The following is a 24,799-nucleotide window of genomic DNA, read 5'->3' on the forward strand; positions in this document are numbered from 1 at the left end:
GGCCTTCTTTAATATATCAACAAGTTGCAAAAGAGGGTGACAAAGCATTTTTTCATCTTATTCAAATGATCTTTAATGTTTCCACTTACTCCCCAAGAACAACTAAGGTATACTATGGGGAAAAGTTTGTTTGATCTAACTATGCATTTGCATACTTTCAAATGTGTGGTGTAAAGTGGCACCTAGACTTGGAGTTTTTAAAGTAATCTTTGTTTTTGTGAGTTTAAAGGATTATGGCAGGAATGAGTGAAAGAGTCCTTCAGTCTTTAGAAAAAACATGCTTTCTGCCTGGATACACATTTGTAGAAAAATTAAAAGATCATATTTTTCATAAAAGTAGGTTTAAACATTTAGAAAAATGAAAAATCTAATTGGAATTATGAATGAAAAGAATTCAACCTGCCCACTCAGTGGTCTTAAATTTAATGAAAAAAATGAAGGCTTCTGCTAACACTCTCCAACCTCAAGACAAAATAAATGAACAACTTCTATGGGCTACAGTTATCTGCAGAACTCACTCAGCATAGTAAACAATGAGTGGCCACAATAGTAAAATAATCACTTCCAAAGTTTTCTTTCCCCAAAGTTTATGAATTAGAAAGACCTTGACACTTTAAAAAAAACAAACAACCTTAATTTACCAGAATCTCAGGTCACTCTCACTATGTAATAAAATACTTAGATGCTGGCAAAACATTAATAGAAACAATTTGTACATAGAAATGGATCAAACCAATGAGGTTTTTACAAATAAACTAATTGGGTTGTTGGTTTACCTTGGATTCATATCTCAAAGCTTCTTGGCTACACATTTGTTTAATAATTACCTTCTATAACCTCTGTACTTAAGATTCTTCCTCTTCTGATATTCAGCCTTCAGACATGGACATTCCCTGCTGATTAAATCTTAAGTCTAACTGGAGCAGTGAAGAAACACATTACACAAAGAGCTCTGTGGCCAGATTTATGACAAACAAATATAAAGAAATAAGGTAAGTAAACATTGCTAACAATGTTTTAGACTAATATTCTCAATAAAGTTCTCTCTCAGGTAGGGAGTAAGGCACAGAATTGTAATAAAATCTGATGGCCCAAGTCCTGCAATCCTTATGCAGGCAACATTTTCATTGAAGCCTGACTATTTCATTCGGTCAATTACACTTATTTGGAGCTTTTTTTAACTAGACCATCAGGTTAGCAGACAAAGTGTTTCTTAACAGACATTGCTGCTATAGGTAATCACATGCAGAGGCATTATTTTGATTTCTAATACCTTCTCATGAAAAACTTTTTTGGATCATTGAGCTGAAGTAGTTACTACTGGCACAGTCTTTTGAACATTTAAATAGGGTGACCAGACAGCAAGTGTAAAAAAATCAGGATGGGGGGGAGGGGAGGGGGAGCTGTAATAGGTGCCTATATAAGACAAAGCCCCAAATCTCAGGACTGTCCCTATAAAATCGAGACATCTGGTCACCCTATATTTAAAGTACTACAGAACTGCTAAGTAGTATTATTCACCATATACAAAACATTGACCAAAAATGTGGGTAGTTAAAACATCATGAACTAAATGTATTAAATTACAACTGCAAAATTATCTTCAACATTTTGGTTTCCAGAAATTTAGATTTAGAATCAGATGGGATTTTTATTTGACTAGGTTTGGGAGTACCAGAATCTGATCTCTCCTAAATTGCCACTTGCTGCATCAGTTAAAAATATGTTACTTAAACATTCTCGGAAACAACCTAGTCCACATTTGTATACCTAGTCTGAGTATACAATTAGCATGATTCTTGAACAAATGAATATTTATGCATCTAACTGTTAATGGTGGTAATTGAAGGTGAAAAGGAGATGTACCAATATACACAAGTTTGTGCATCAACCCTTTTGAAAAATGAGTTTTTACTACTATGCTGAAAAATAGATTATTTTTTTGTAAAATGTTCAGATTCATATTTGTATATTAATCTGATTGTATATAATAGTAAAATAAAGCTAAATATTTGTTAGTTCTGTTTAATATCTATAGATATCTCAACATCAAATAAGCCAAATGGGTGAAGAAAACGTGAGAAAAAGAAAGGGAGAGACTAACAGGGAAAGAGATGAACAATCCATCCAAAGTAAAGAGTCCAAAACTATGAATCTTCAGAAAGAGGCAAGAATGTTTTCTAAAATATTTACCTTAATCAGAGGGTTGTATAGCAATGCTAAATGTAACAGAGAAGCACAAGTATTTCAGTGAGGTTGTGGTTGATTTCTGTGTTAGTAATAAGTAGAACTAGTTGAGAATTTTCTAACACAACATTTTCTGACAGAAAATGCTGATTCATCAAAACCAAAATTTTTCACGGAAATGTATCCATTTTTGATAAAACTTTTGCTGGGAAACTGTCTCAAGCTCATATAGGGGAGAGACACCCCAGGATAGCCAATAGCCTAGTGATTAGGGCACTCATCTGGGATGTGGGAGACCCAGATTCAAATACCCTCTCTTCCTGATTTGGAGTGGAGACTTGAACCTGTCTCTCAGATATCCCAGGTGAAAGCTCTAGTCATTTGACTATATAGTAGTTCTCTCTCTGACACAATGAATATTTATTGATATGAAGTGGAACAACTCCAACACAAGAGATTGAAAAAGACACACCCCGGAACAGCCTGGTGTTTAGGGCACATATCTGTAGGAGACTCAGGTTCATGTCCCTGCTCCAAATCAAGTAGAGAAGGGACTCGAAACTGGGTCTCCCACATCCCAGACTACTGTCTATTTAGGTGACTCTTTCTCCCTTCTTCTCTCTAAAAAATGTATAAGGTCTTAGGTCTGATGTGGAACAGGAAAACTTCTGAAGTCTCAAAAATTGTTGTCTCAGCTCTAGTCATAAATCAAAGTTCCCATTGATTATAAGAAAAAAATGTTGTTTATCTAACTCAAAGTCTGAAAACCACTTAAAAATTTGGTGAGTGGCACACAACAGATCCAGTAACATATAAGGTAAACTTTTCAAAAGTGGCTAAGCCACTTAGGAGCCTAAGTCCCCTGGACTTTCAGTAGGCTTAGGCCTTTCTAACTCCATTAGTTGCTTTTGAAAATGTTACCAATACTGTCATGTATCACAGTTCCTCATCCTCATTTGTGAGAATCTTAAATAGCCAATGCCATAGAGAATATCCCAGAACATTATGGAAGGCAACGGAGAATTCAACATTTTTGTCACTCGCACCTCTCTAACCTGTAAAGCTCTCATTAATTTCACTGCTCACACGTTTTCAGTGCAGTCTTATTTCAATTAATATGTATTTATACACTGTGTTCTCTAACCATTGAGAGGAAACTACAATATCCCCTCCAATTTCTGAAAAAAGCTTCTCTGACTTGTCTCAAATATCTCATGGATCTCAACAGGCGAGAGAGATGTTTGTAATCCATGTTTGGTGGTGGGAGGGAGCATGAGGCATCAAAATATCAATGAGAAACCAAAAGTCCATTGGTGGCTAACAGGACAAGTGGAAGAAGCCCATCCCATGGGGAAGATTTGATTTTTGGGGGGTGCCTTAACTTCTGGTGGCTCAGGGTCACATTTAATCTTAATCTACACTTGTATCTCAGGCCACTTTAGAGTAAGAAAGAGCACCTCCAACATGATGAAGAAAACTGTTCTAATCATCACTATTTTGTGTGTACATAACTTCCACTATAAACACGAAAGGGAGGAGAGAGACCCCACATGGAACAAGAAAAGGGTGTAATTCTTTATTTAGCAGCCGTTTTGAGTTCTTATCAGCTGAGAGTCACTGAAGAGTATTTTGGAAACTCCTTACAGGGATCAGATTTTCAGCACAGAATACCAAAACACTTAAAGGACCACACAGTGGAACTGAATCTTTCATTTTCTGAATCCTTACTGGCCAGGTGCTGAGTAAGTTCAACTTCCATTGTCTACTTCATAGGAGTTGAGGGCACTCAGTACTTTGCAAGATCAGACCCTTAAACGTGTAACAAGCCTGGTACCGTGCAACTTGCATCCTTCAAGCAAGATTAGCATTTAGCAAAGGTATGGCTATTTGCTTCAAACACCAGGAAGCTGCACACTAATACAGAAACCACAGTATTCAACTCACACATTTTTCTAGTGTCAATGGTTACAAATTGATGACGTATATTAGAATACTCCAAACAGTGCTTAAATCATTTAATAGTTGGTGCAATAAGTTTCACATGACAAACAGACAAGGAGGTGCTCTTTTAGAGATAGGAATATATATATCTGTTTGTTCTGCTCCACACTGAAGACATAACTGCAGTTAGTAAGGATAAAGGTGAATGCATGGCACACTGTAAGCTGTAACTTATGCAGTTAATAGGTTCAGTTTTAATGCTGCAAACACATAAGCAAAATGCACTGTAATCATTATCCTTAAGTTAATTACAGACTGTCAGTTGTTAGAACCAGAGATAATCCTGAAATACTGCAATGTGAGAAAAATTCAGTATTGGCCAGTATGTCTGTTTAATATTTGGAACACATCACAGGATCTCACAAACGGCTTTTTATTGCAAACAGTAACAATATAATTAAAACTGTAATAGCATTTTGTTCTCACTTACTTCCATTCACTTTGTCTTCTATTAACAGGATTGCAAAGAGTTTTTTTGGCCCTGAACATCATGAAACAGGCATGCTGGAACAATATGTTAGGACTGCATGTTCCTTAACTATCCACCAAAACTGTTGACTCTGGCCAAAATCCAAATGAGTAAAAATCTTCCACTTCAATAGCATGATCAAGATACAGAAACTAAATGGAATCCTACCCAATTATGACCGAACATATTCTTGTCTGAAAGTAGCAACTATGGATATCAGGAATAGGATTGCTGTGCATTGTGTTCAATGGACAGATCAGATTTGTAGAGAAATATAGTGGCACTCAGCTTAAGATGTGCTCACAGTCCCATGTTTCTACCATAATTATCTGCTGTGAAATAGTTAGAATGATGACAAATTATCAAATTTCCATGGGAGGGGGAAACCTATATTAGCCAGGCTCTGCCTCTGCTTGTCTCCTTGTCAATAAAGCAACCAGTAGTCATGGGGCAAGGAAAAGATCATATAATAGTTAATATTTCAAATATTTACTTCTACGTTGACCTGCCTTTATAGTGCCCTCTCTGCTATCAAATGAGAGCAAAGTTAGTAAATTCCACTGTCCAAAACTAATATCTATGTCTTGTCTGATCAGGATCTGATCAGGCTTCTTAGAATTTTAACCATGTAGGTTTCTGATTCCACAAACTAGTAACTAATTAATTACTCTCATCAACTGAGCACAACTTTCTAATTTTTTATTTTCCCTCAGCATGGCCCTGTTTTTCTACAGTGAATGCTAACAACTATCAATGTGATGTGTGCTTTCTACTAGGAAACAGAGTACAACATATGTAATGTTTAAAACAAAAAGCATCTCAAAATACAGAAGCAATTTCAGGGCTATTCTAAAAACACAAGCCTGATGAATAAATTCAAAACTATTTTGCATAGCAGTGATCTATGGCCTATGAATATTTGCCAACAATCATTGAGGTCTACTGTTGTCTTTTGCCATTTCAGTTTATTGTATCTTTAGATACACCAGGTCATATTAATTGTGTTTTTGAGAAAGGTGGCCATTATGCTGTATTATGGCATGTGAACACGTCTTAAAAATAGCAGATATGCAGTTAAGTTGTGTGCGTGTCTATCAATAGATCAATAAACAGAAGCTGCATGTGTGATGCCAGAAAAATTACTAATGGTGACGGTTCTCTCTCTCATCTAACAGCATAATAGCACAAGAAGTTAATATTGTTACCTTACTGGAATATCTCATTATTTCAAGGTGGGCCTGATCAGTGGGATCTGTGTTATTGTTGGTACAGTTATTGGCTCAGGCATCTTTATTTCTCCAAAGTCGGTACTTGCCAATGTTGGAGCTGTGGGGCCTTGTTTAGTCATCTGGGCAGCCTGCGGAATTCTTTCTACATTAGGTAAGCAAAAGAAAGGAAAAGTCTTTATATTTCCAGTTTTACTCTTGTATTCCATTATGAAAATTAGATGGTTCTGCTCACATCAAACCAAAATGCTAGCCAGCCACTGTGCTCAGTGGTTGGGCAAAAACTTGCCACAAATTAAGCAGTTTAAAGAACATTAAGTATTAGAAGAAAACTGTACAAGTCAAATTTTCACTTGACCTTTAGATCTAGCCTCCTATTTTGCATATCCCACCAAATGGGAGCACAAACAAGACATATTCTGCTCCCATTGAAGTCAATGACAAAATAACCCAGTAATTTCAATGGGAGCAGAAGCAGGCCCACAGTGCATACCTACCTCCACAATTTCATTGTACAAAGCCTTGTTTGCAGGTGCAAAATTAGAGGCTATTTTTTGAATTTTGGCCTTAAACAGGTAATATTTACATAAAATGTTAAACATTAAAACTGGACATAAATTTATAGTTTCTTATTGTTGGGCTCTGAGCAAAAGTGATGCAACTTTCAGCAAGTTGCCATCCATGAGCAATAAGCTCAGAAATGCCAATTGTATTTGAAAGCAACTCCTCATTGTGCTTTGTGACTTGTGCTGCTTTTTTCCCCGAGTTTTCAAACTACTGAGCCAGTACTGAATGCAGTTTTCCTTTAGTCTGCTGTTTCCGAATAGAATTCTGAGTTTCTAAATAGAAAACTAAAATAGAAATATTTGCCAAAAATATCTTAAACTACCTGAAAGTCCAATATAATAAAGGGTTTAAAAAACAAGGAATTAATCCAAAAGAATACGTTAGGAGTAAGTCATGTTATAGATTAAAATTCTGAGTATGTAACAATTTAAAACGAGTTTGTTATAATGTAAAGCAAATTAGCCATGAGTTTGTAATGCAATAAATAAGCAAAAAATACAATGCAATTTTAAACTAATTATACAGACATCATGGAGTGAGGAAGTAAAACTCTCTCCTCTATATAGTCTGGAGGCACTTGTGTCTGGAATATTGCATTCAGTTCTAAGCAACTAAACATAGTTAAGTTAGCAAGAATTGTTTACAAACTGAGTCTGCAAAAATAGTCTCAAATTAGGCACTCATAACTATAAGATCTAATCAGTAACTTGTTAGTTTCCAATAATTTTCTAACTTATGGAACTGCCTTTGGCAAATTATAATTTTTTAAAAATTCAGTCACTATTTACTTATGATGTTATACAAATATAATGAAATATAGCATGTGTTTATAGCCATTTCCTTAATTTTATATTAATTATAACATTTAATGAGCTAATTAAAACCAAACATAGCTTAAAGAAGTGTATGAACTAAAAGCACTTGACTATTAACTCCATTTCTTTTTGTTCAGGTGCACTATGTTATGCTGAGCTAGGCACAATGATTGCAAAATCAGGGGGAGAATATCCTTACCTTATGGAAGCATTTGGTCCTATTCCAGCATATTTGTTTTCCTGGACTAGTTTATTGGTCATCAAACCCAGTTCATTTGCTATCATTTGTCTCAGCTTCGCAGAATATGCTTCAGCTCCTTTTTATCCGGGCTGTGATCCACCCGTAGTAGTCATTAAGTGTCTTGCAGCAGCTGCCATTGGTAAGATCTCTATTTTTTTTAAAGGGGACTGAGTTATGAAACTGTGTAGCGTTCATGAATTATTTTTTCCAGGAAAGTAGGAGGAGCCTCATCTCTTAAATATTAAAACCTAGTATGCATAAATCACTAGAATACCATACAGAAAACTGTATTAGTGGGAACAATTTTGCATTGGAAGAGGGCTAGACTTGATGACTGATACCTAATATATCTAATGTCTCTCATAACGCTGATAGAAAGGGTGAGTTTAACTTAAAGGAAGCTTCACTTCTAGGGTTAGAAGATCTGAACAATCAGGTTTCTTCCTTATACAGTTATCTATACACCCTATTACGAGAATGAGCTAAGAAGCATGTGTATCTCTAGGAAAGAATGAAAAGAAAAAAATGGTCCAAGCTTATATTTTCTAGATCAGTGGTTCCCAAACTTGTTCTGCCACTTGTGCAGGGAAAGCCCCTGGCGGGCCAGACCGGTTTACCTGCCGTGTCCGCAGGTTCGGCCGATAGCGGCTCCCAGTGGCCGCGGTTCGCTGCTCCAGGCCAATGGGAGCTGCTGGAAGCGGCACGGGCCAAGGAACGCACTGGCTGCCACTTCCAGCAGCTCCCATTGGCCTGGAGCAGCGAACCACGGCCACTGGGAGCCGCAATCGGCCGAACCTGCGGACGCGGCAGGTAAACCGGCCCAGCCCGCCAGGGGCTTTCCCTGCACAAGCGGCGGAACACTGGTTTGGGAACCACTGTTCTAGATCCCAACTTTTAAAAATAGATCCCAAAGTTATCCCAACTTTTAAAAATATTTTTCAAGAGAGATTGTCAAGAAATCCTCAGTTTCAGAAAATTGTTCTCATTCTTTAGAACAATCCATCAAATGCAGGAAATTGTAATAATTACATGGAATTTACAAATCAATATAAGAAACAAGATATACATATTTGGGTGTCTGAACCGAAGATAAAAAATTATATTGTGAATGTGTCTTTAAACTCAATTATTATAGTGCTATGATTTATGGCATTTAAACTGAAAAAATATAATCTTTATTTCCCCTAGTGATTATTACCACAGTGAATTCACTGAGTGTGAAGTTGGGGAGCTATGTTCAGAATTTTTTCACTGCTGCTAAAATGATCATTGTCATAATCATTATTGTAAGTGGAATTGTTCTCCTTGCACAAGGTAATTTAATTTTTGTTGGTTTTAGATTTACAAAGATAGTAACTTAGAGAGTACTTTTGTTTCTGCCATGACTTGCTACTGGATCATTCACTGAAAAACAAAGCAAACAAGCAATGATCAGATTATTCTAATTTAATATGTTTTTGATACCAGATCCCGTTGACTGCCCTGTTGTCTTTTAGGAAAAAATTACTATTTAAGTGTTCACTTTAACTGTCAAAGTGCTATACAAAATAAAATTTGATCATGAAATGTTGCTTTCAATCAGTGGTGATTGTTTCATTTTGCCTCAGCATAGTTCAGTATCAATTGTTTCATTTGCAGGAAAAACAGAAAATTTTAAAAACTCTTTCAATGATGCTAAAATTTCTGCTGGTTCTATCAGTTTGGCATTTTATAATGGACTCTGGGCCTATGATGGATGGTAAGATTTTTTTATTACTGTTGTTAATTACTATTTAAGAGTCTAACAGATTTTATCTCTTCTTGTAAAACTCACCTAAACGTCTTATTTGGGAAAGTTGAAGTTTGACTTCTTGTTATGGAGAATAATTCCAGAGAGCATTGGAAAAAGAGCACTACCACCTTAAAATAAAACCAAACAAAGCACCATGCCCTAGGGGGAAGATACCCGACTGGACCTCAAGAGGATATGGGGTGTAAGGTGCTCAGATACTGTGGGGATGAAGCTGGTGTAGGACCATAAAGTTACATTCTTTCCATTCAGAAATTTGAGCCATTGCCCTAATATCACTTGGAAGTTAGTTTGTTTTTAACCTCCTCACTCTAGCATCACATACAAAACATTTTTCTGAAGTTGTGTGAATTTTAGTATTCAAGAAATATGTCAGACTGATTAGCACTTGAGACTGAATCTTCTTTTAATTCAATGAACAGATATATCCTGAGTAGCACATAGTGCTAGCTTCTATACACGGCTTCAATCCTGCTCTGGTGGGACCATCTGTACAGATTTTCATGTCCTTAGTGCCTCTGTAACAATTGCCAATATGGGCAATCTATTAGTGCCAAATATATATGTGGCTATGGATATATTTATAGACTGTGTATGTATACGTTCTTGATATGAACTAGGGAAAAACGCATTGGATTTTTCAGCCCATGTGGTTCATCTTTTATTACTATTTACTTCATGTTCCATTTCTCTTGTATTAAACAAAAAAAAGGGAGCCCCTCCAGTGTCCAAAACAATATTTCCATATTCCCACATCTGTTTACCCACTGAACTCCAAAGCCCTAGCTAAAAGTGACTGCTTTATGTTTAATATATTAAATTTGAATGCTTATAGATTTATTTCATAAAATTATTTCTTCACTATCCAACAGAAAACTACAGAATAGTATTTCCCAATACTTAATTAATTTAACCACCCAAGAAGTCTACACTTTCTGAATATATTTAATTAAACAATATTAAGTTTAATATTAAAACAATGTGGATACATTTTCATCTCCTTTGATTCCTAGGAAGGGGTTTACACATTTCAGGCCTTGATCCTGCAAGGAAAACCATAGGAGAGCAGGGGTCTGTGCGCATGATTCACCTTGCAGGATTGGGGCATCAGTTTGGGCTACCTCCACTTCAGGGACCTTACAAAAATGCAGGCTTTGTTTTTCTTGACTCAGCTATGACACATCAATACTGTTGTCACTCAGCCTTGAAAAGTCTTTATTTAGCTCCCTATTCAAGAAGGTAATTAAGCACGTACTTAATTTTAAGCACCAGAGTAAGGGACTACTCATGTGTCTAACTTTAAGCATATGCTTAAATACTTTGCTGCATATTGACCTTAATCTTTCAAGGTTCAGTTTTCAAACTCAAATGCCTAAAGTCAGGTTATTTATCAGTTATTTAGCTAACTGCCTAAAGCTTATTTAGATGCTTAAATATTGAATTGAATGTTTAATTTTAGCCACTCAGGTTTGAAAATTGGTCTCTAATATCTGTAGATAACTGTGAACTCCTTTCACATTTCTATCAATCACAGAAGCATAAAAAAACCACACGTGTGTCAATCCTCTACAATTATGAACATAAAACAGTCTAGTTTAAAAATAACACAGTCTAATGAAAATGAGTATTTTAAATTTGTCATTCTGATGGTTGCAAAAACTTCATACAAGTTTTCATGAAAGCCTTGTGGATAAGAGATTTAAATAATGCAAGTTATATATTGCTAAATGATAGTATTTGCACTAAGGCACTAAGTAGGGTGGCCATAAATTCCTTTTTAAGCCCTGTCCCAGCCGTTCCAACTTTTTTTTTTTTGGTGTGCAAAAGTGGGCATTTGTCCCATTTGCTCTTGTTGACTCGATCGGTTAGCAAGAGCAAACAGGAGAAATGCTCACTTTTGTCAAAAAAGTGGGGTGCGGTGCAGAGGAACATGCAGAGGGGGAAGTGGAGATGCTAGCCCCACGTGGGGGCTCGAGCAAACAGCTGGGGGTATCCCATTTTCCTTTTGGGAAATATGGTCACCCTAGCACTAAGGTTTGTAGTTGGTGTACAAATGTTTTTATTAGAAAAGATTCACGTTTTCCAGAACTTGTGGAGGTCACAAGCAGCCTTGTGGCATGTGAGCTTTGTTGAAAACCTGCCATTAATCCAAGCAATTTGTCTATCTGACGTATTGGCAGTACTCTAGCTAGATTCTTACACTTTGGCAATTACACATTACCTGAGCAATACACTTTAACACCACACTGTGCTACAGTCCCTTCTACTCAAAGTACTTACAAAAAAATCCAAACCCCTAAACCTTGCAATGCCATTGACATTATTCATCTCATATTACAGATGAGAAAAGTGAGACACAGAGAGATTAAGGGACTTGTCCAGTGACATATAATGAAACAGAGGCAGACCTGGGTATAGAACCCAGATTTAATTCCATGTCATATGCTTTGGTTAAGTTAAGGAGCTTACCTGGTCTACATTTTTTTTCTTGTTAGAGGTTGAATAGCAGCAACAGTGAGGTCAGAAATAAAGACCTGACAAGTAATTTGGCATTTCAGGATCTGATTACGAGTAACCTTCTGCTAATGGATTTTTTGCAGGAATCAACTCAATTACATTACAGAAGAACTTAAAAATCCTTACAGGTAAGACAACCAAAAGATAACCTAGAAAACAAGAAAGGCACAATTTCTAATGCCACAATCAGATTAGAAGGCTTAATAGCAGCTGCATATTTTACTCTCCCTCTGGTTAAGAACTGGGCACTCAGAAGTTTTGGTGCTTGTTCACAAAGGAATAATTTCGTTAGCATTTATTCTGTTTTTTACACTGATTACTGTATACTTGTGAATCATCTCTAATTAATTATTATTAATTATTCATTTCCATGACTTTACAATGCAACGAGTACAGAGAATGCATGCTAATTAATTCTTTTCCATCCCCTTGCTGACTGCTACTTTGGATTTAATAGAGTCTTTAATTTTTGATTAGCATCCACCCGGATGTCAGGGAGGTTTCAATCTTATTATTATAGAAATAAATAGTGGAGAAAACCCCTCTAGAGTATAGAAAATTGCCTGAATACAGACTATATCATTCCCTTCAATGTGCATACACAATTCCCATTAGGAGTGAGAAGTTGTGTGCTAAAGTCAAGAGAAACTACCAAAAGTTCATTCAGAAGTAATTGCAGGCCTAGAGACACATACATCAAGCTTCCTATCTTCCTAGTCTCTTCTAGAAAATCTTAAGAGTGCACAATAGTTACATTAATGACAATTTAAAAAAATAGATTTCTTCCCAACCTGTAAAATGGGTTTCTCAAAGTGTAAGTCTAGTAACCCTGACTTCTCTTCACAGGTGATTGACAGGCAGGCAGCCAGTACAGAAAAAGAAGAGGCTCCCACCACAAGAAGTCACTGCTGCTAGTACACACAGAAGAACCAGGAGAGTGACTCCCCTAGAATTAATTCACTAACAGAACTGGTCATCATCCAACACCATCTATGTGGAACAATAATAACTAGGTGGGCATATGAACTACTGGAGCTACTCTCCCAGAGACCAATTTTACAGATAGGGAACAAATCCCTTTTCTGCAGCAAGTAGCCCCAGTAATCCATATGAGTGGACTCAAATGTCAGTACCAATCAGCTGAACTAGGATGGAAAAAACCTCTGTGCCAAGACTCTTTAAAAATATACCAGATTAAATGGGATTGTTGAATTTAGAATGTGTCAGCCAAAATTTGCATTAGATAAGGCAACAACATCCATATGCTTACTAAACTTTAAGTGCACTTCCAGATGATCATGTAAATCTTGTTTACAGAGGCTGCCTCCTCCCCAATTTTCCTGCCCAAGAGGGAGCCTGTCCCTTGGTCTTGATGAGCTTTTACTTTGTTGAATCCACCGAGAAATCGATGATTTTCAAGATGCTTTGAATTTTTGCACTATAAAACAGTCTCAGTGGTAATCAGTTGATTGAATATTATCCTCCCTATGCAAATGCTTGAACCTGGGCGAGTACGTGCAGGATCCTTTCCTTTTGAGACATGCCTGGGAAGTCAAGATTTTTGAGGGGGTAGGGAACTCTTTTGGAAAGGAAGAACTTTCAGGCTTCAAAGAGTGGCCACTTTCCACAGAGATTCTTGTTCTTGTGGTCTTAGAGAGGGACTGACCTCTGCAGTTAGGCCAAGTGAGAGAGGCAGCAGCTGTGGACTTTGGCTTCCAAGCGAGCTCTAGATTAATGAAGGCACAGGCACCATCAGAGGGGAGCCAGCAGCAGGATGTCTGAATGTGGGGAAAAACTCATGTGCTTGTGATGCCAGGACAGGCCAACATGGAGGGCTTTACTTTTATTTCTGTGAGCTGAGTCAGAAATAAGAGACCACCTGTTTATGAAAAAAGTAGCAGAGGTCTGTATTATTAGACTCAGCAGTCAACTGGGTCTTGAGGTGGAAGAGATACACGCCCGGGCATTTCAGGCCATAGGTCCTTCTGTATCTGCTTACTGGCCACTGCAAAAAGAACAGTTGATAAGGTCTAATTTTTACCCATGGTTTTGCATGCATCTTCCTAAGAAAAAAAGTCCCTGCTAGCAGCTGCACATCATGCTCCTCATGCAAGAGGCGAAACAGAAACTAGGCTCAATGCACAGTAGCACTACTCTGCCCTTGTGGAAGGGGACTCTCCTTTTCTTCTGACTCATCAGCTGCCTGCCAATCACCTGTGGAAAGAGGAGGAGCCATCAGTATGAATTACTTGAGGTACTGGCTGCAAAAAGGAATACCTGTGAATGTAGAATTTGTAAAAACAAATTTTATCAAACTGTAAGAGGAACAAAAATGTTTGTTGTTAAATGGAAACAAAAACAGGGCGGGCTGGGGATTTACCCATTCCCCGGCAGTAAATATAACATATTGTTCTAGTCAGAGCACACAGAGCATTGATCTGCTCTGCCAGATACACGTGGGTCAGGTACAGTCAGATCCAGTTTGTATGAAGTTGTGACTCACCTTTGCATCAATCCCATGAGTGAATAGCTACTATGTTATTACATGAGAACTAGAAAGTACATGCACCAGGAATACCCAACTGTAATTTCACTTTACTCAGCTTAGTGAAAAATGAGAACAAACAGCATAAATGTTGAAAAAGGAATTTAAATTTTAAAAATTCTTTCAATTTTAATCACCCATGATAGCATAAGTAACACAGGTACTGAATTCCTAAAAACATGATTGTCCTGAACAGCGATCCTTCAGTCTTAACACAATGATTCATATACAATATTTACTAGTTAAGATATCTGTGATTCTTTTAGAATCCTAAATTTGAACTAAAACAGGAAAGAGCCTACAGTCCATTATAATAAAACTGCCTAGTGGTTTAGAAATGCTGATACTATGTTTTTACATTCTGTAGAAATCTACCACTTTCTATAATCATTGGAATCCCATTGGTTTCAGTTTGCTATGTTCTGATTAATATTTCATATTTCACAATAATGACTTCAACAGAACTTCTGCAATCCCAGGCGGTCGCTGTGGTAAGCCACTTTTCATTTTGTGATTAGAAGTACCAAGTGAGACACTATTTTTGTTGCAGGGCTGAGTCCAAATCATAAAAAAATCCTAAATTTCTTGGCTTTCAGGAAAGAATTTTTCAGTACCATTGTACATTTAACTCTATCAATATTTTAATTATGTCACAGAGGTAAAAGTATCTTTTTGAAATTAGTTTGTAGAAAGTGAAAATTTAGTATGCATGAGACATCTTATCTTCTACAGGAAATCTTCAGTGTATTTGCAGTTTAGTGATGCTTTCATTCCACAATGCTCAGTGAGGGGGACATGACAATTATTTTCACTGGTAAACATCGGAATCCCTGGTTGTATCCATCTCTACATTAGTTCGGGGATGGGGGGGGGGGAACAAACAATTCATGACACGCTGCATTCTGCATGCACAGCACAGTGAAGAGGAGCATCCATGCAGAAATACTTCATGTACCAATGAACGTTGTACAGGCAAATAGACTCTTGCTTTTAGAGAGCTGGATTCTGGTATATTTCAATATCCTGCCTACTCACAAAAATGGCTGCAGAGCAGAGATTGATGCAATGTGCATGCATACTTTACTTAAAACGCAGCTAGGTAATCTGATTTTAGGATTACTAGTCTTGAATGTCCCTATCAACATATTATTAAATTATATCAATGGTATTACATCAGCTACTATTAAATTGATCAAACTGCATCAACACTGAGCACATAAGCATGCAGAAATATCTCATTTGATCTCAAAAGCTAAGCAAGGTCAGGGCAGGATGGCAGGTTACCCAGAAAACATAGGGTACTTAGGAAGGAGTGATAGCGGGCATTGGTAATAAGACACATAAGAGAGGCCCTGAGACTCACCTATATTTAAGTTCCCATGCCACTTTTAGCAAAAGTAAGGATGTTAGTGCTGGTATCTTGATCAGATTCCAATTTGACATGTTCAGTATCTAAATTCCCTCTACTTTCAGTTGGATGTGATACTCTTAGATTCTTGTCTTAAATTGCTGTATAGTGGCATTGGGTCATAGCAACACAACTATTGTGTTGTAGTCTCAAGGTTCTTTCATTAGAATGGTAGGTGAAGTAATTATTGTATATAGTTTGCAGAATAATTTGGGATAAAAGCAAGCTATGTAAAATTATATTAATATAGATTTTTTTGAAAGGTAAAATATATTTTTAAAGATCGTTTACTGTATATCTGATTGGTTCCTACCAGTGGACACACTACAAAGTGGAAAAATGATAGATGTTATATTAATGTGTCTATTTTAATCCTCTGGTCCCAGACATTTGGTGATCGGGTCCTTTATCCAGCTTCTTGGATAGTTCCTCTCTTTGTGGCATTTTCTACAATTGGAGCAGCCAATGGGACCTGTTTTACTGCTGGAAGGTAAATTTTAACTCTAAATAGCAGAATACATGATTGAATTTACAGAAAGAAGTTATATAATGTCTTCTAAGTCTAGGGATCAATTTAAACAAGTGATTTAACAAAATACCTGCAAACTTAGTCATGTAGCCCATCCTCAGCAAGGACCAGTAGCTATGAAAGGTTGAGAAAGCTAGAAAATAAGAGATTAAACATTTTCCTAAAATGCCTGTAAACAAGTACAGGCTTCTTTCAGCTAAAAAAAAAACAATTCTTTAAAAATAAACACAGTCACCTGAAAATGAAAAATTAAAGAGGTTATAACTTTAACTAGTTTTGTGCGTGTACAAGTATTTGAGAGGTTTGCAAAATCTCATACTTCAAGGTTTCTAAATCCCTAAAATCATACAATGTGAAATTACATTTGTGCTGAAAGTGTTGTGATGAATTTTTTTTAAGGGAGAGGAAAACAATGGTTTTCTCTGAATTAATTAACCAGTTTCACTTTTGTGCTCAATGGAGTTAGGCACTTGTTTTGAAAGCAGTTATAATTCCTCCTCCACAACCAGTGTGATTGTTCCCTACACTCAAGCAAATATTAAATTAGGCTTGATGCACTTGAGAAGCATATATAGATATAGCCTATATTATATATATATATATATATATATATATATATATATATATATACACACACACACACATACACACACAGAGAGAGAGAGAGAGAGAGAATAGTTAAATGGCACTCTGTGAAGAATATTGAGTATTTGGAGATATCTGAAAAATAGAACCACTTGAATCTGTGTAGATGCCCCACTAACCAGCTTAATGTGTTTTTGTTTTGTCAGACTTGTTTATGTAGCAGGTCGTGAAGGGCACATGCTAAAGGTGCTGTCTTACATTAGTGTTAAACGTTTCACCCCAGCACCTGCTATCATATTTTATGTAAGTATGAATGCTAAGCAAAGAAATAAAACTTTCAGCTAAAAAAATCTAAAATACTCAGATGTGAAGTTACATTGGCTCTTCAAATGACACAATGGTGATCTCAACATGCTATCCCTACACTTACTTTCATGCACATGTAGTTACATATACAGGGAAATAGCTGAAATATTCTTTTATACATCAGAAAGACTATGTAATAAAAACAGATCAACTTGAATCTAACTCCATACCAGATGCAGATTCTCCGTGTTTTAAAGTTCATAGAATTGGAATGTTAAAATGCAACTCTTTCAGTTTTAGGAAAGAAGTAGGGTACTGACAATGAAAATCAGATATGTAGAGTAAAATTATCTTGATGGTCAAACTGGCTCACTGCAGGGTTTCTGTGAATACAAGAAATCTAGGAATTTTTTCTCCTGCAAACATTCATGGCCTGTAAAATAGGTGTCATAAATTTGACAGATTCGTTATGTATATATGTAGCATCAATACAAACACTTCATCATGCTTAGCAAGTAGGTTTATACAAGCAGGAAAGAAGATTTGTATTGTGTTCCATATCTTGCAAGCACTTATGCACATACTGAACTTCAAGCATGACTTTAATGGGATTACTCATACTCAAAATTAAGCACATACGTTTGCAGGATCAGGCCATTCTCAGGAAAGGGTACCAAGTATGCTGAATTTTTGCTGAATCTTCATCATAAAGCAGAGCAAAAACACATACACTCATTGCGTATGGGATCAGTTTGAATGTAAAACTGTGCCCTCCATAAAAGTGAGTGTGCATTCTTCCTTGCTACACCGACTGTCTTATCAAGTCCACATTAATTTTCATATTTTATTTTTAGGGTGCCATTGCTATTATTTATATCATCCCTGGAGACATTAATACACTCATAAACTACTTTAGTTTTGCCGTCTGGATATTTTATGGTTTGACTGTATTTGCACTCATAGTTATGAGATTTACAAGAAAAGAGCTCAAAAGACCAATCAAGGTAAGTTCAGTACTAGAACACATTTCTAAACATAATAAAAATGAACCAATCATGGACCTCAGGATGGTAAGAAAAGTGGCTCTCCACTACTGGTATTCCTCCACCCCCATTAACAAGAAGGCATGGACTTGTCCAGGGAGTTTGGAATATTGAAAAACATACTGGAGAAGTTGATCCCTTTCCTTTGAAGATCATTTTGTCCCAGGAAACTACTACTTAGTATAGTTCCTTTTTCTGTTCCCTTGAGAATGAACAGAGAGACAGGCAGAGGGTCAGAGAAGTACTGGTCTTAGCATCTTGTCCATACTGACACACCTCTGCTGCCTGCCATAGTGAAAGGGTGAGGGAAAAAGGAAAGAAATCTAGCTGCAGATAATGAAGAAGGGGAGGGAAGCTGCAACCAGAGTGACCATGATAGGTCACAATGAGTTGGTGGCAGGACCCTTCTGGAGAGTTCATCCTACTGACGTTCAGGTTTATGATTTACAATGAATTCATTACAGTTCTAGCATTGGGACCAATAGCATAGCCAGAGTGGTCTTGGTCTGTAACATAGCCAAACTGACCCTCTGCTGCTGCTGAGCCTCTCAACCATTTCACTAATTTCCTGAACTCTCTTCTGAATATTTTTTAAAAAATATCAGAAACGAGGTAAAGATAACTTCTCACATTCAACAAGCTATGTACTAAATGTATGCAATATGAAGAAAAAATGGCCACAGAATTCGCTCAATACTTTTATGCTTTGTCTATTACAGATACCTATCGTCATTCCCATCTTAGTGACAATAGTCTCCATTTTACTAGTTTTGGCACCAATCATCAGTGAACCTGAATGGGCATATCTCTACTGTGTTTTATTTATGCTTGGAGGACTTATATTTTATGTCCTTTTCATTCATTTTAAATTCAACTGGGCTCAAAAAATATCAAGTAAGTATATATATTACAGGTGATTTGCAAACAACGATTCCCATTAAATAAGGCATACAACAGGATACTCTAAGATGTAGCAACCACTCCTTTCTCCCCTGAGTAAAAATTCTCGTTATAGTCAACCATCACATCTAACTTACATTGAGAAAAAGGCATGATCTTTTGATATAAGCATAGCAAAAATTGCTAGGAGCTATTGAATTCTAATTCAAGCTCTTTAGCACATTACATCTTTGCTTCAGTTTTTTCCTGTGTACAAATTGAGATAACATAAAATTTGATGAGATTTAGTTCATAAAATGCTTTGAAGAAACGTGATACATACCAGCGTGTCAGTGCAAAGGCTATATAAAATAGCTTACCGTAAGTTTCCACTGGCAATATCCTTTTAACTCGTTTTTATTTAAGGTGAAATTTTGAACCGTTCAATTCTCCTGGGTAATTTAGAAGTCGAAATAAATTGGAAATTCCCTAGCCAGTAACTGAAGTGACTTTAAATACACCTAGCTATTTTCTGTTCTGGCACTTACCTTGCACTCAGATCTCTTTCAAGATTTAGTATCTTCACAATCAGTCTAACAAAGACAAAATTAACAGCATGAAAGGGAAACTAAAATGACAGCCTTAGGGCTTGTGTACAGAGGATTAGTGTGCAGCAAGCTGAGACGTAAATATACAGTGCACTAGTTTGCCATGCACTGATTGGACATGTGGACCCTGCTACCATGCATTCAAACTTCCAGTGTGCGCAAGTGAGAGGAAAATGATTATGTTTTAGCAGTGCCCTTACAGGTCTGTTTATGAAGTGACTTACAGTCTTCTTTAAAAGTACAATTCCTAACTATTTTCTGGGGGAGATGGAAGATGCAATGAGACACTACTGAAAGGGAAAGTTGGACTGGTTCTAAAAGGATATAAATCCCACATTATTGGTATTCCTTACAAAAAAAAAAATCCATCTGCCCACAAAACTAAAGCTACTTTTTATTACATTATGAAAAGCAGTGTAGTCTACTATAATGAGCACAAAACTGGGAGCCTGGAATTTCTGAATTCACATCCCAAATCAGGGGTGCTGGAACAATTTGTACATGGGGGTGCTAAGAGCCATTGAACCAAACTGTAAACCCTGTATATGATGGAAACCACTTCAAGCCAGGGGGTGCTGCAGTTTCAGAACCTATGTCCCAAATCTGCTACCAATTTACTCTTTGGTCATAGGCAAGTTTTGTCTTCCCCGTCTGTAGAGTGGGGAAAATAAATGCTTATGCATGTAACATTACACTGAGTTATTGAAATGGTGTAAACTTGAATTAAACTATATAGTTAACATTGCCAAAGGCCTTTTAAAACTTGTGTTAAACATCTCTAACCACAATAACTTATTTTCAGGGCCCATCACCATGTACCTTCAGATGCTTCTAGAAGTTGTTCCACCAGAGAAAGTTCCTGAATAAAAAGATTTGATTTCCAGTAGTCTATTTTTAAGTACTATAATGTTTGTGAGGCAGCTTGAATAGTTTAAATGTTTATGCTTGCTAAATTCAGACTTTTTCATCCTGATGTGCCGTTTTATTTTTGCAACAATTATAATTTATAAGTATGTTTTCAATATTATCTTAAGAACATGAGAAACAGACGTTTTCTGTGCATGGAATTCTATCTAGATCTGGATGGCTTCATTGTTTTGACTGCTACTCTGCTAATATGATTAGCAGATTGCACATACACAATAGGAACTATTTTCAGCTATAGGAGTGGTGAATAAAGAGAAATTCATTCACCAGTAAAGGAGTTTGTCAGTTCCTCTTCTGCCATCCTGCTGAAAGGATTTATAGCATGATCTATCAGGAAAAACAGAGGCAAAGCATAGTGAAAGCCTACGTGCATATTAGGCTGACTCCAACCTCAACCTGTCAGGTCAGTCAAAAACTGGAAATCCCCAGAAGAAAAGACAAGGAAAACAGAAAGTGAGGGTTGTAGGCATGCACTGGAAAACTCTTAACTAGTGAGTAAATTTCCTTTGTTGATTGTTTCCCTTTCCTTCCATCCTGCTGGAAGTATGGAACAGTAAGCAGACAATGCAAGAAATATTCTAAGCAAGGAGGTGGGCTTTTACAAGATGCAGCATCCAAAATCTGCCTCCACAGAGGGCTCAAGGTCCACTCAGTAGTGACTGACAAAGACATGAGGTGAATAATAGATGGTGGTCTTGCAGTTCCTGAGGTCCACGGCTTTTGCTCTCCCTAACCAAGAAGTAGCCAGGCAGAGTATCCTTTCTGAAAGCAGAGGGGATTTAAACTACCCACTAAGTCAGATTTACATGCACTTTCAACATACTGCAAGTAGCAGCAAATAAAACTGGATAGCTGTCTTTACATCTAGAGTGTGAAGAGTGCGCTTGAGGCTGGAAGAAAGGTTCAGGTAAAAGGTGGATAGAACAAATGGTTCATTTATGTAGCACACTTTCCTTGGGAAAGAATTCTGGAAGCAAATGAAATACTAACTTGTTTAGAAACACTGCAGATAAGCAGGGTTGAAAAGGAATGTGAATCCCCCAACACAAGCTGAAGTAATAGTAACTAGCAGGGTAATCATGACAGTTCATATAGTTCCAGGGTTATATCTCTCAGCAGTTGAAGGGAGAACAGCAGAAATGTTTAAAGACCCATGAAGGTCCCATTGAGGGATAATGGCTCTGAAATTGGGTTTTTAGGCCAGGGGTTCTGAGAAACTTGGTAGCGTATGCATTGGATCCCAAGGAAGCAAACCCTCCAAGAGCCCCTAAAAGCAGAGACCTGTATTCTGACGGAACATAGCTTGTTGAAACCCACTAGGATATATTCTAAGATATGCTAAAGGAAAAAAGGAGGATGAAGAAATCTGTTTCTAGAATGATCAGTCAGAAAAGGTTACCCAGATTCTGGAATATGTCTCCTTAGTCAAAGCTTTCTGACTATTCAGCAAGACCTTAGCAATGTCACAGGAAAAATAATCTGCTAGGAGCAGAGATCACTCACCCTCCAGCTTGTAAGGTTCACGAAGACTAGGTTGTGGAAGGGAGCTGAACCTTGACAAAGCAAGTCTGGGCAGAGAGAAAGAGACTCTCTGGCCCACTGAGATGGCTAAGAGTTCACAGAACCAAGATCACCTGGGGAGGGATTAGAGAAAGGTCTCTGCTTTGTCTATCCGGATCTTCGGCAGTAAGAGAATAGGAGGGAACACATATCTAAACGCCTTACTCCAATCCCAGGAAAAGGCATCCCATCTCATGGCCACAGGATCAGAAGAGTGGGAAGCAGCAGCTGGGGAGGTTAGGTACCTGTAGGCGAACAAATCCATTGAGAGAGTGTTCCACCAACGACTAAGTGAGATGTATACATCTAGCTGCAAACTCCATTTCCCTTGAGATAAGGATTGGCAAAGAAAACAGTCTGAGAGAAGGCAAGTTAATTTCTGCCCAAGAGCAGAGTGCTAAAGCTTCCCTTAGGAGCAGAGGATTGAGGGTGCTCCTCTGACAGTTGATGTAGGCTCAGCTGTCACAGTGGATTTTTACACGCTAATCTAGAGTCTGAGGGCCAAGCCAATGTCTCTGTTTCAAAAGACTAAGTAACTGGTATTCTTCAGGGGGAATCAGCAGTCCTGACAGAAGAGGGTCCCCCCTCCACACAAACATACACCTGAAAAGGATGGCATCCAAAGTAATTGCAGCAGGAGACTGCAGAACTGGAGGCCCAGAAGCAGATTGTGGTCCGCCACTACCCCACTCCCTGACCAAAGAAAGAACAGGGGTTCGTACAAGAAGAAAGGATTATGTACTGTAAATGTGGTTCTTTGAGATGTGATTCAGGTGAATGCAAGCTCAGCACACCAGAGCTGGAGAATTTTGCCTAACAGTACCATAAAGGGGTGGTACTTGCGCCTCGTGGCCATAGCTCCATCTCTAGCTGTATGAGGCAGTGCCGCCCTGATCCCCCTCAGTTCTTTCGCATCAAATGCCCAGAGACTAGACTCCAATACAGAGGGGGCAGATGGTGGGTCATGGAATACACATCTGCATCACATCTTGGAGAACCACAGTTACAGTATGACAGGTTTCAGAGTAACAGCCGTGTTAGTCTGTATCTCCTGTTCTTTTTACAGTTACAGTATGTAACCTTTTCTTTTTCGATTAGATGCGGCCATGTATTTCACTTCCATGACTTGTAAACAGACTTAATCCCACTTCCTGCAGATCCTATTTAAACAGGGACTGCAGGACCACCTTCCCAAAGTTTGCATCAGCTCTGGATCCCACAATAATGGCATAATGGTTCAAAAAAGTATGCATCCATGACCATGTGGAAACCCTGCAAATATCCAATATTGAAACATCACTTAAGAACACTATTGACATAGCTTACACTCTCACAGAATGAACTCGCACCAATACAGGTGGTGTGGCTGAAACTTTCGTATGCAGACTTGATGCAGGAAAAGACCGTTACCTTTCCGTAACTGGTGTTCTTCGAGATGTGTTGCTCACGTCCATTCCACAATAGGTGTGCATGCTCGCCATGTGCACTGGTGCCGGAAGTTTTTCCTTTAGCAGTACCTGTAGGGGAGCGCCCCTAGCGACCCCTGGAGTGGCACCGCTATGGCGCGGTATAAGGGGCGCTGGGTGCTCCCCCTACCTTCAGTTCCTTCTTGCCAGACAACTCCGACTGTGGGGAAGGAAGGCAGGATGTGGAATGGACATGAGCAACACATCTGTCTTTTCTTCTTCGAGTGATTGCTCATGTGCATTCCACAATAGGTGATTCCAAGCTATATCTGTTGGAGGTGGGTAGGAGGTCACAGACACTCGGAACAGAGCACTGCCCTGCTGAACCCGGCGTCCTCCCTGGTTTGGGAGATGCCAGGGCGATCAGAAGGACATGGGCCCTATCCATCTTTATCTTTTCCAAGACCTTGCCGATCAGTGGAATTGGGGAAAAGACATAGAAAAACTGACCAACTAGGACAGAAGGAAGGCATCGGATATCGCGCCCATGCCCAACCCTCCCCTGGAGCAGAAGCAGTGACACCTGTGGGTCATGAACAGGTCCACTTGGGGAGTGCCCCACATTTGAAAAATCCTGTGCACCACCTCTGGGTGCAGCGACCATTTGTGATGAGAGGAGAAGTCCTGGCTCAGCCGATCCGCCCAAGAGTTTTGAATGCCCAGTAGATGGTGGGCTTCCAAGTAGATATCATGGGCTATGCAGAAGCCCCACAGCCTGAGGGCTTCCTGTAAGAGGGCTGAGAAGCAGACCCTGCTTTGCCTGTTGATGTAGAACATCGAGTCCGTGTCGTCCATGAGAACCCTGACCACTCGTCGCTAGGCACGAGTGAAAAGCCACGCAGGCTAGACGGACTGCCCTGAGCTCCTTGACATTTATGTGCAGGGCTGGGTCCTGCACAGACCACAGACCTTGGGTCTGGAGGTTTCCCACATACGCTCCCCACCCCAGGTCCAACGCATCGGACACCAACTCCACAGTCGGGGACCAGCCCCTAAACGGGACCCCTTGGAGCATGTTCCCCAGGGAGGACCACCAGCATAGGGAGGCTATTACAGGTTTGGGCACAGTGAGGACTTGGTCCATACTGTCTCTGGTCTGAGAGAATACCGAGGCCAACCAAAGCTGAAGAG

At 38.4% G+C, this 24,799-nt stretch overlaps 1 protein-coding gene across 2 annotated transcripts; it reads left to right on the forward strand.

The window, feature by feature from the left end:
* Positions 1-868: 868 nt before the first annotated feature.
* SLC7A9 (solute carrier family 7 member 9) lies at positions 869-20,601 on the forward strand. 2 transcript variants are annotated; one of them, XM_054048542.1, is made up of 13 exons: positions 869-992; positions 2,020-2,167; positions 5,890-6,037; positions 7,403-7,645; positions 8,695-8,820; positions 9,145-9,244; positions 11,896-11,940; positions 14,725-14,848; positions 16,152-16,255; positions 17,086-17,182; positions 18,040-18,189; positions 18,948-19,122; positions 20,518-20,601. In XM_054048542.1, exons 2-13 carry the CDS (start codon positions 2,063-2,065, stop codon positions 20,580-20,582), a joined length of 1,482 nt encoding a protein of 493 aa, XP_053904517.1. In that variant the 5' UTR covers positions 869-992; positions 2,020-2,062; the 3' UTR covers positions 20,583-20,601. The 2 variants fall into 2 exon arrangements, with proteins under 2 accessions (XP_053904517.1, XP_053904516.1); XM_054048541.1 differs by having other exon boundaries at positions 2,039-2,167.
* The last annotated feature ends 4,198 nt before the right edge of the window (positions 20,602-24,799 follow it).

Source organism: Malaclemys terrapin, chromosome 14, assembly GCF_027887155.1.
Source record: "Malaclemys terrapin pileata isolate rMalTer1 chromosome 14, rMalTer1.hap1, whole genome shotgun sequence".
NCBI lineage: Eukaryota > Metazoa > Chordata > Testudines > Emydidae > Malaclemys > Malaclemys terrapin.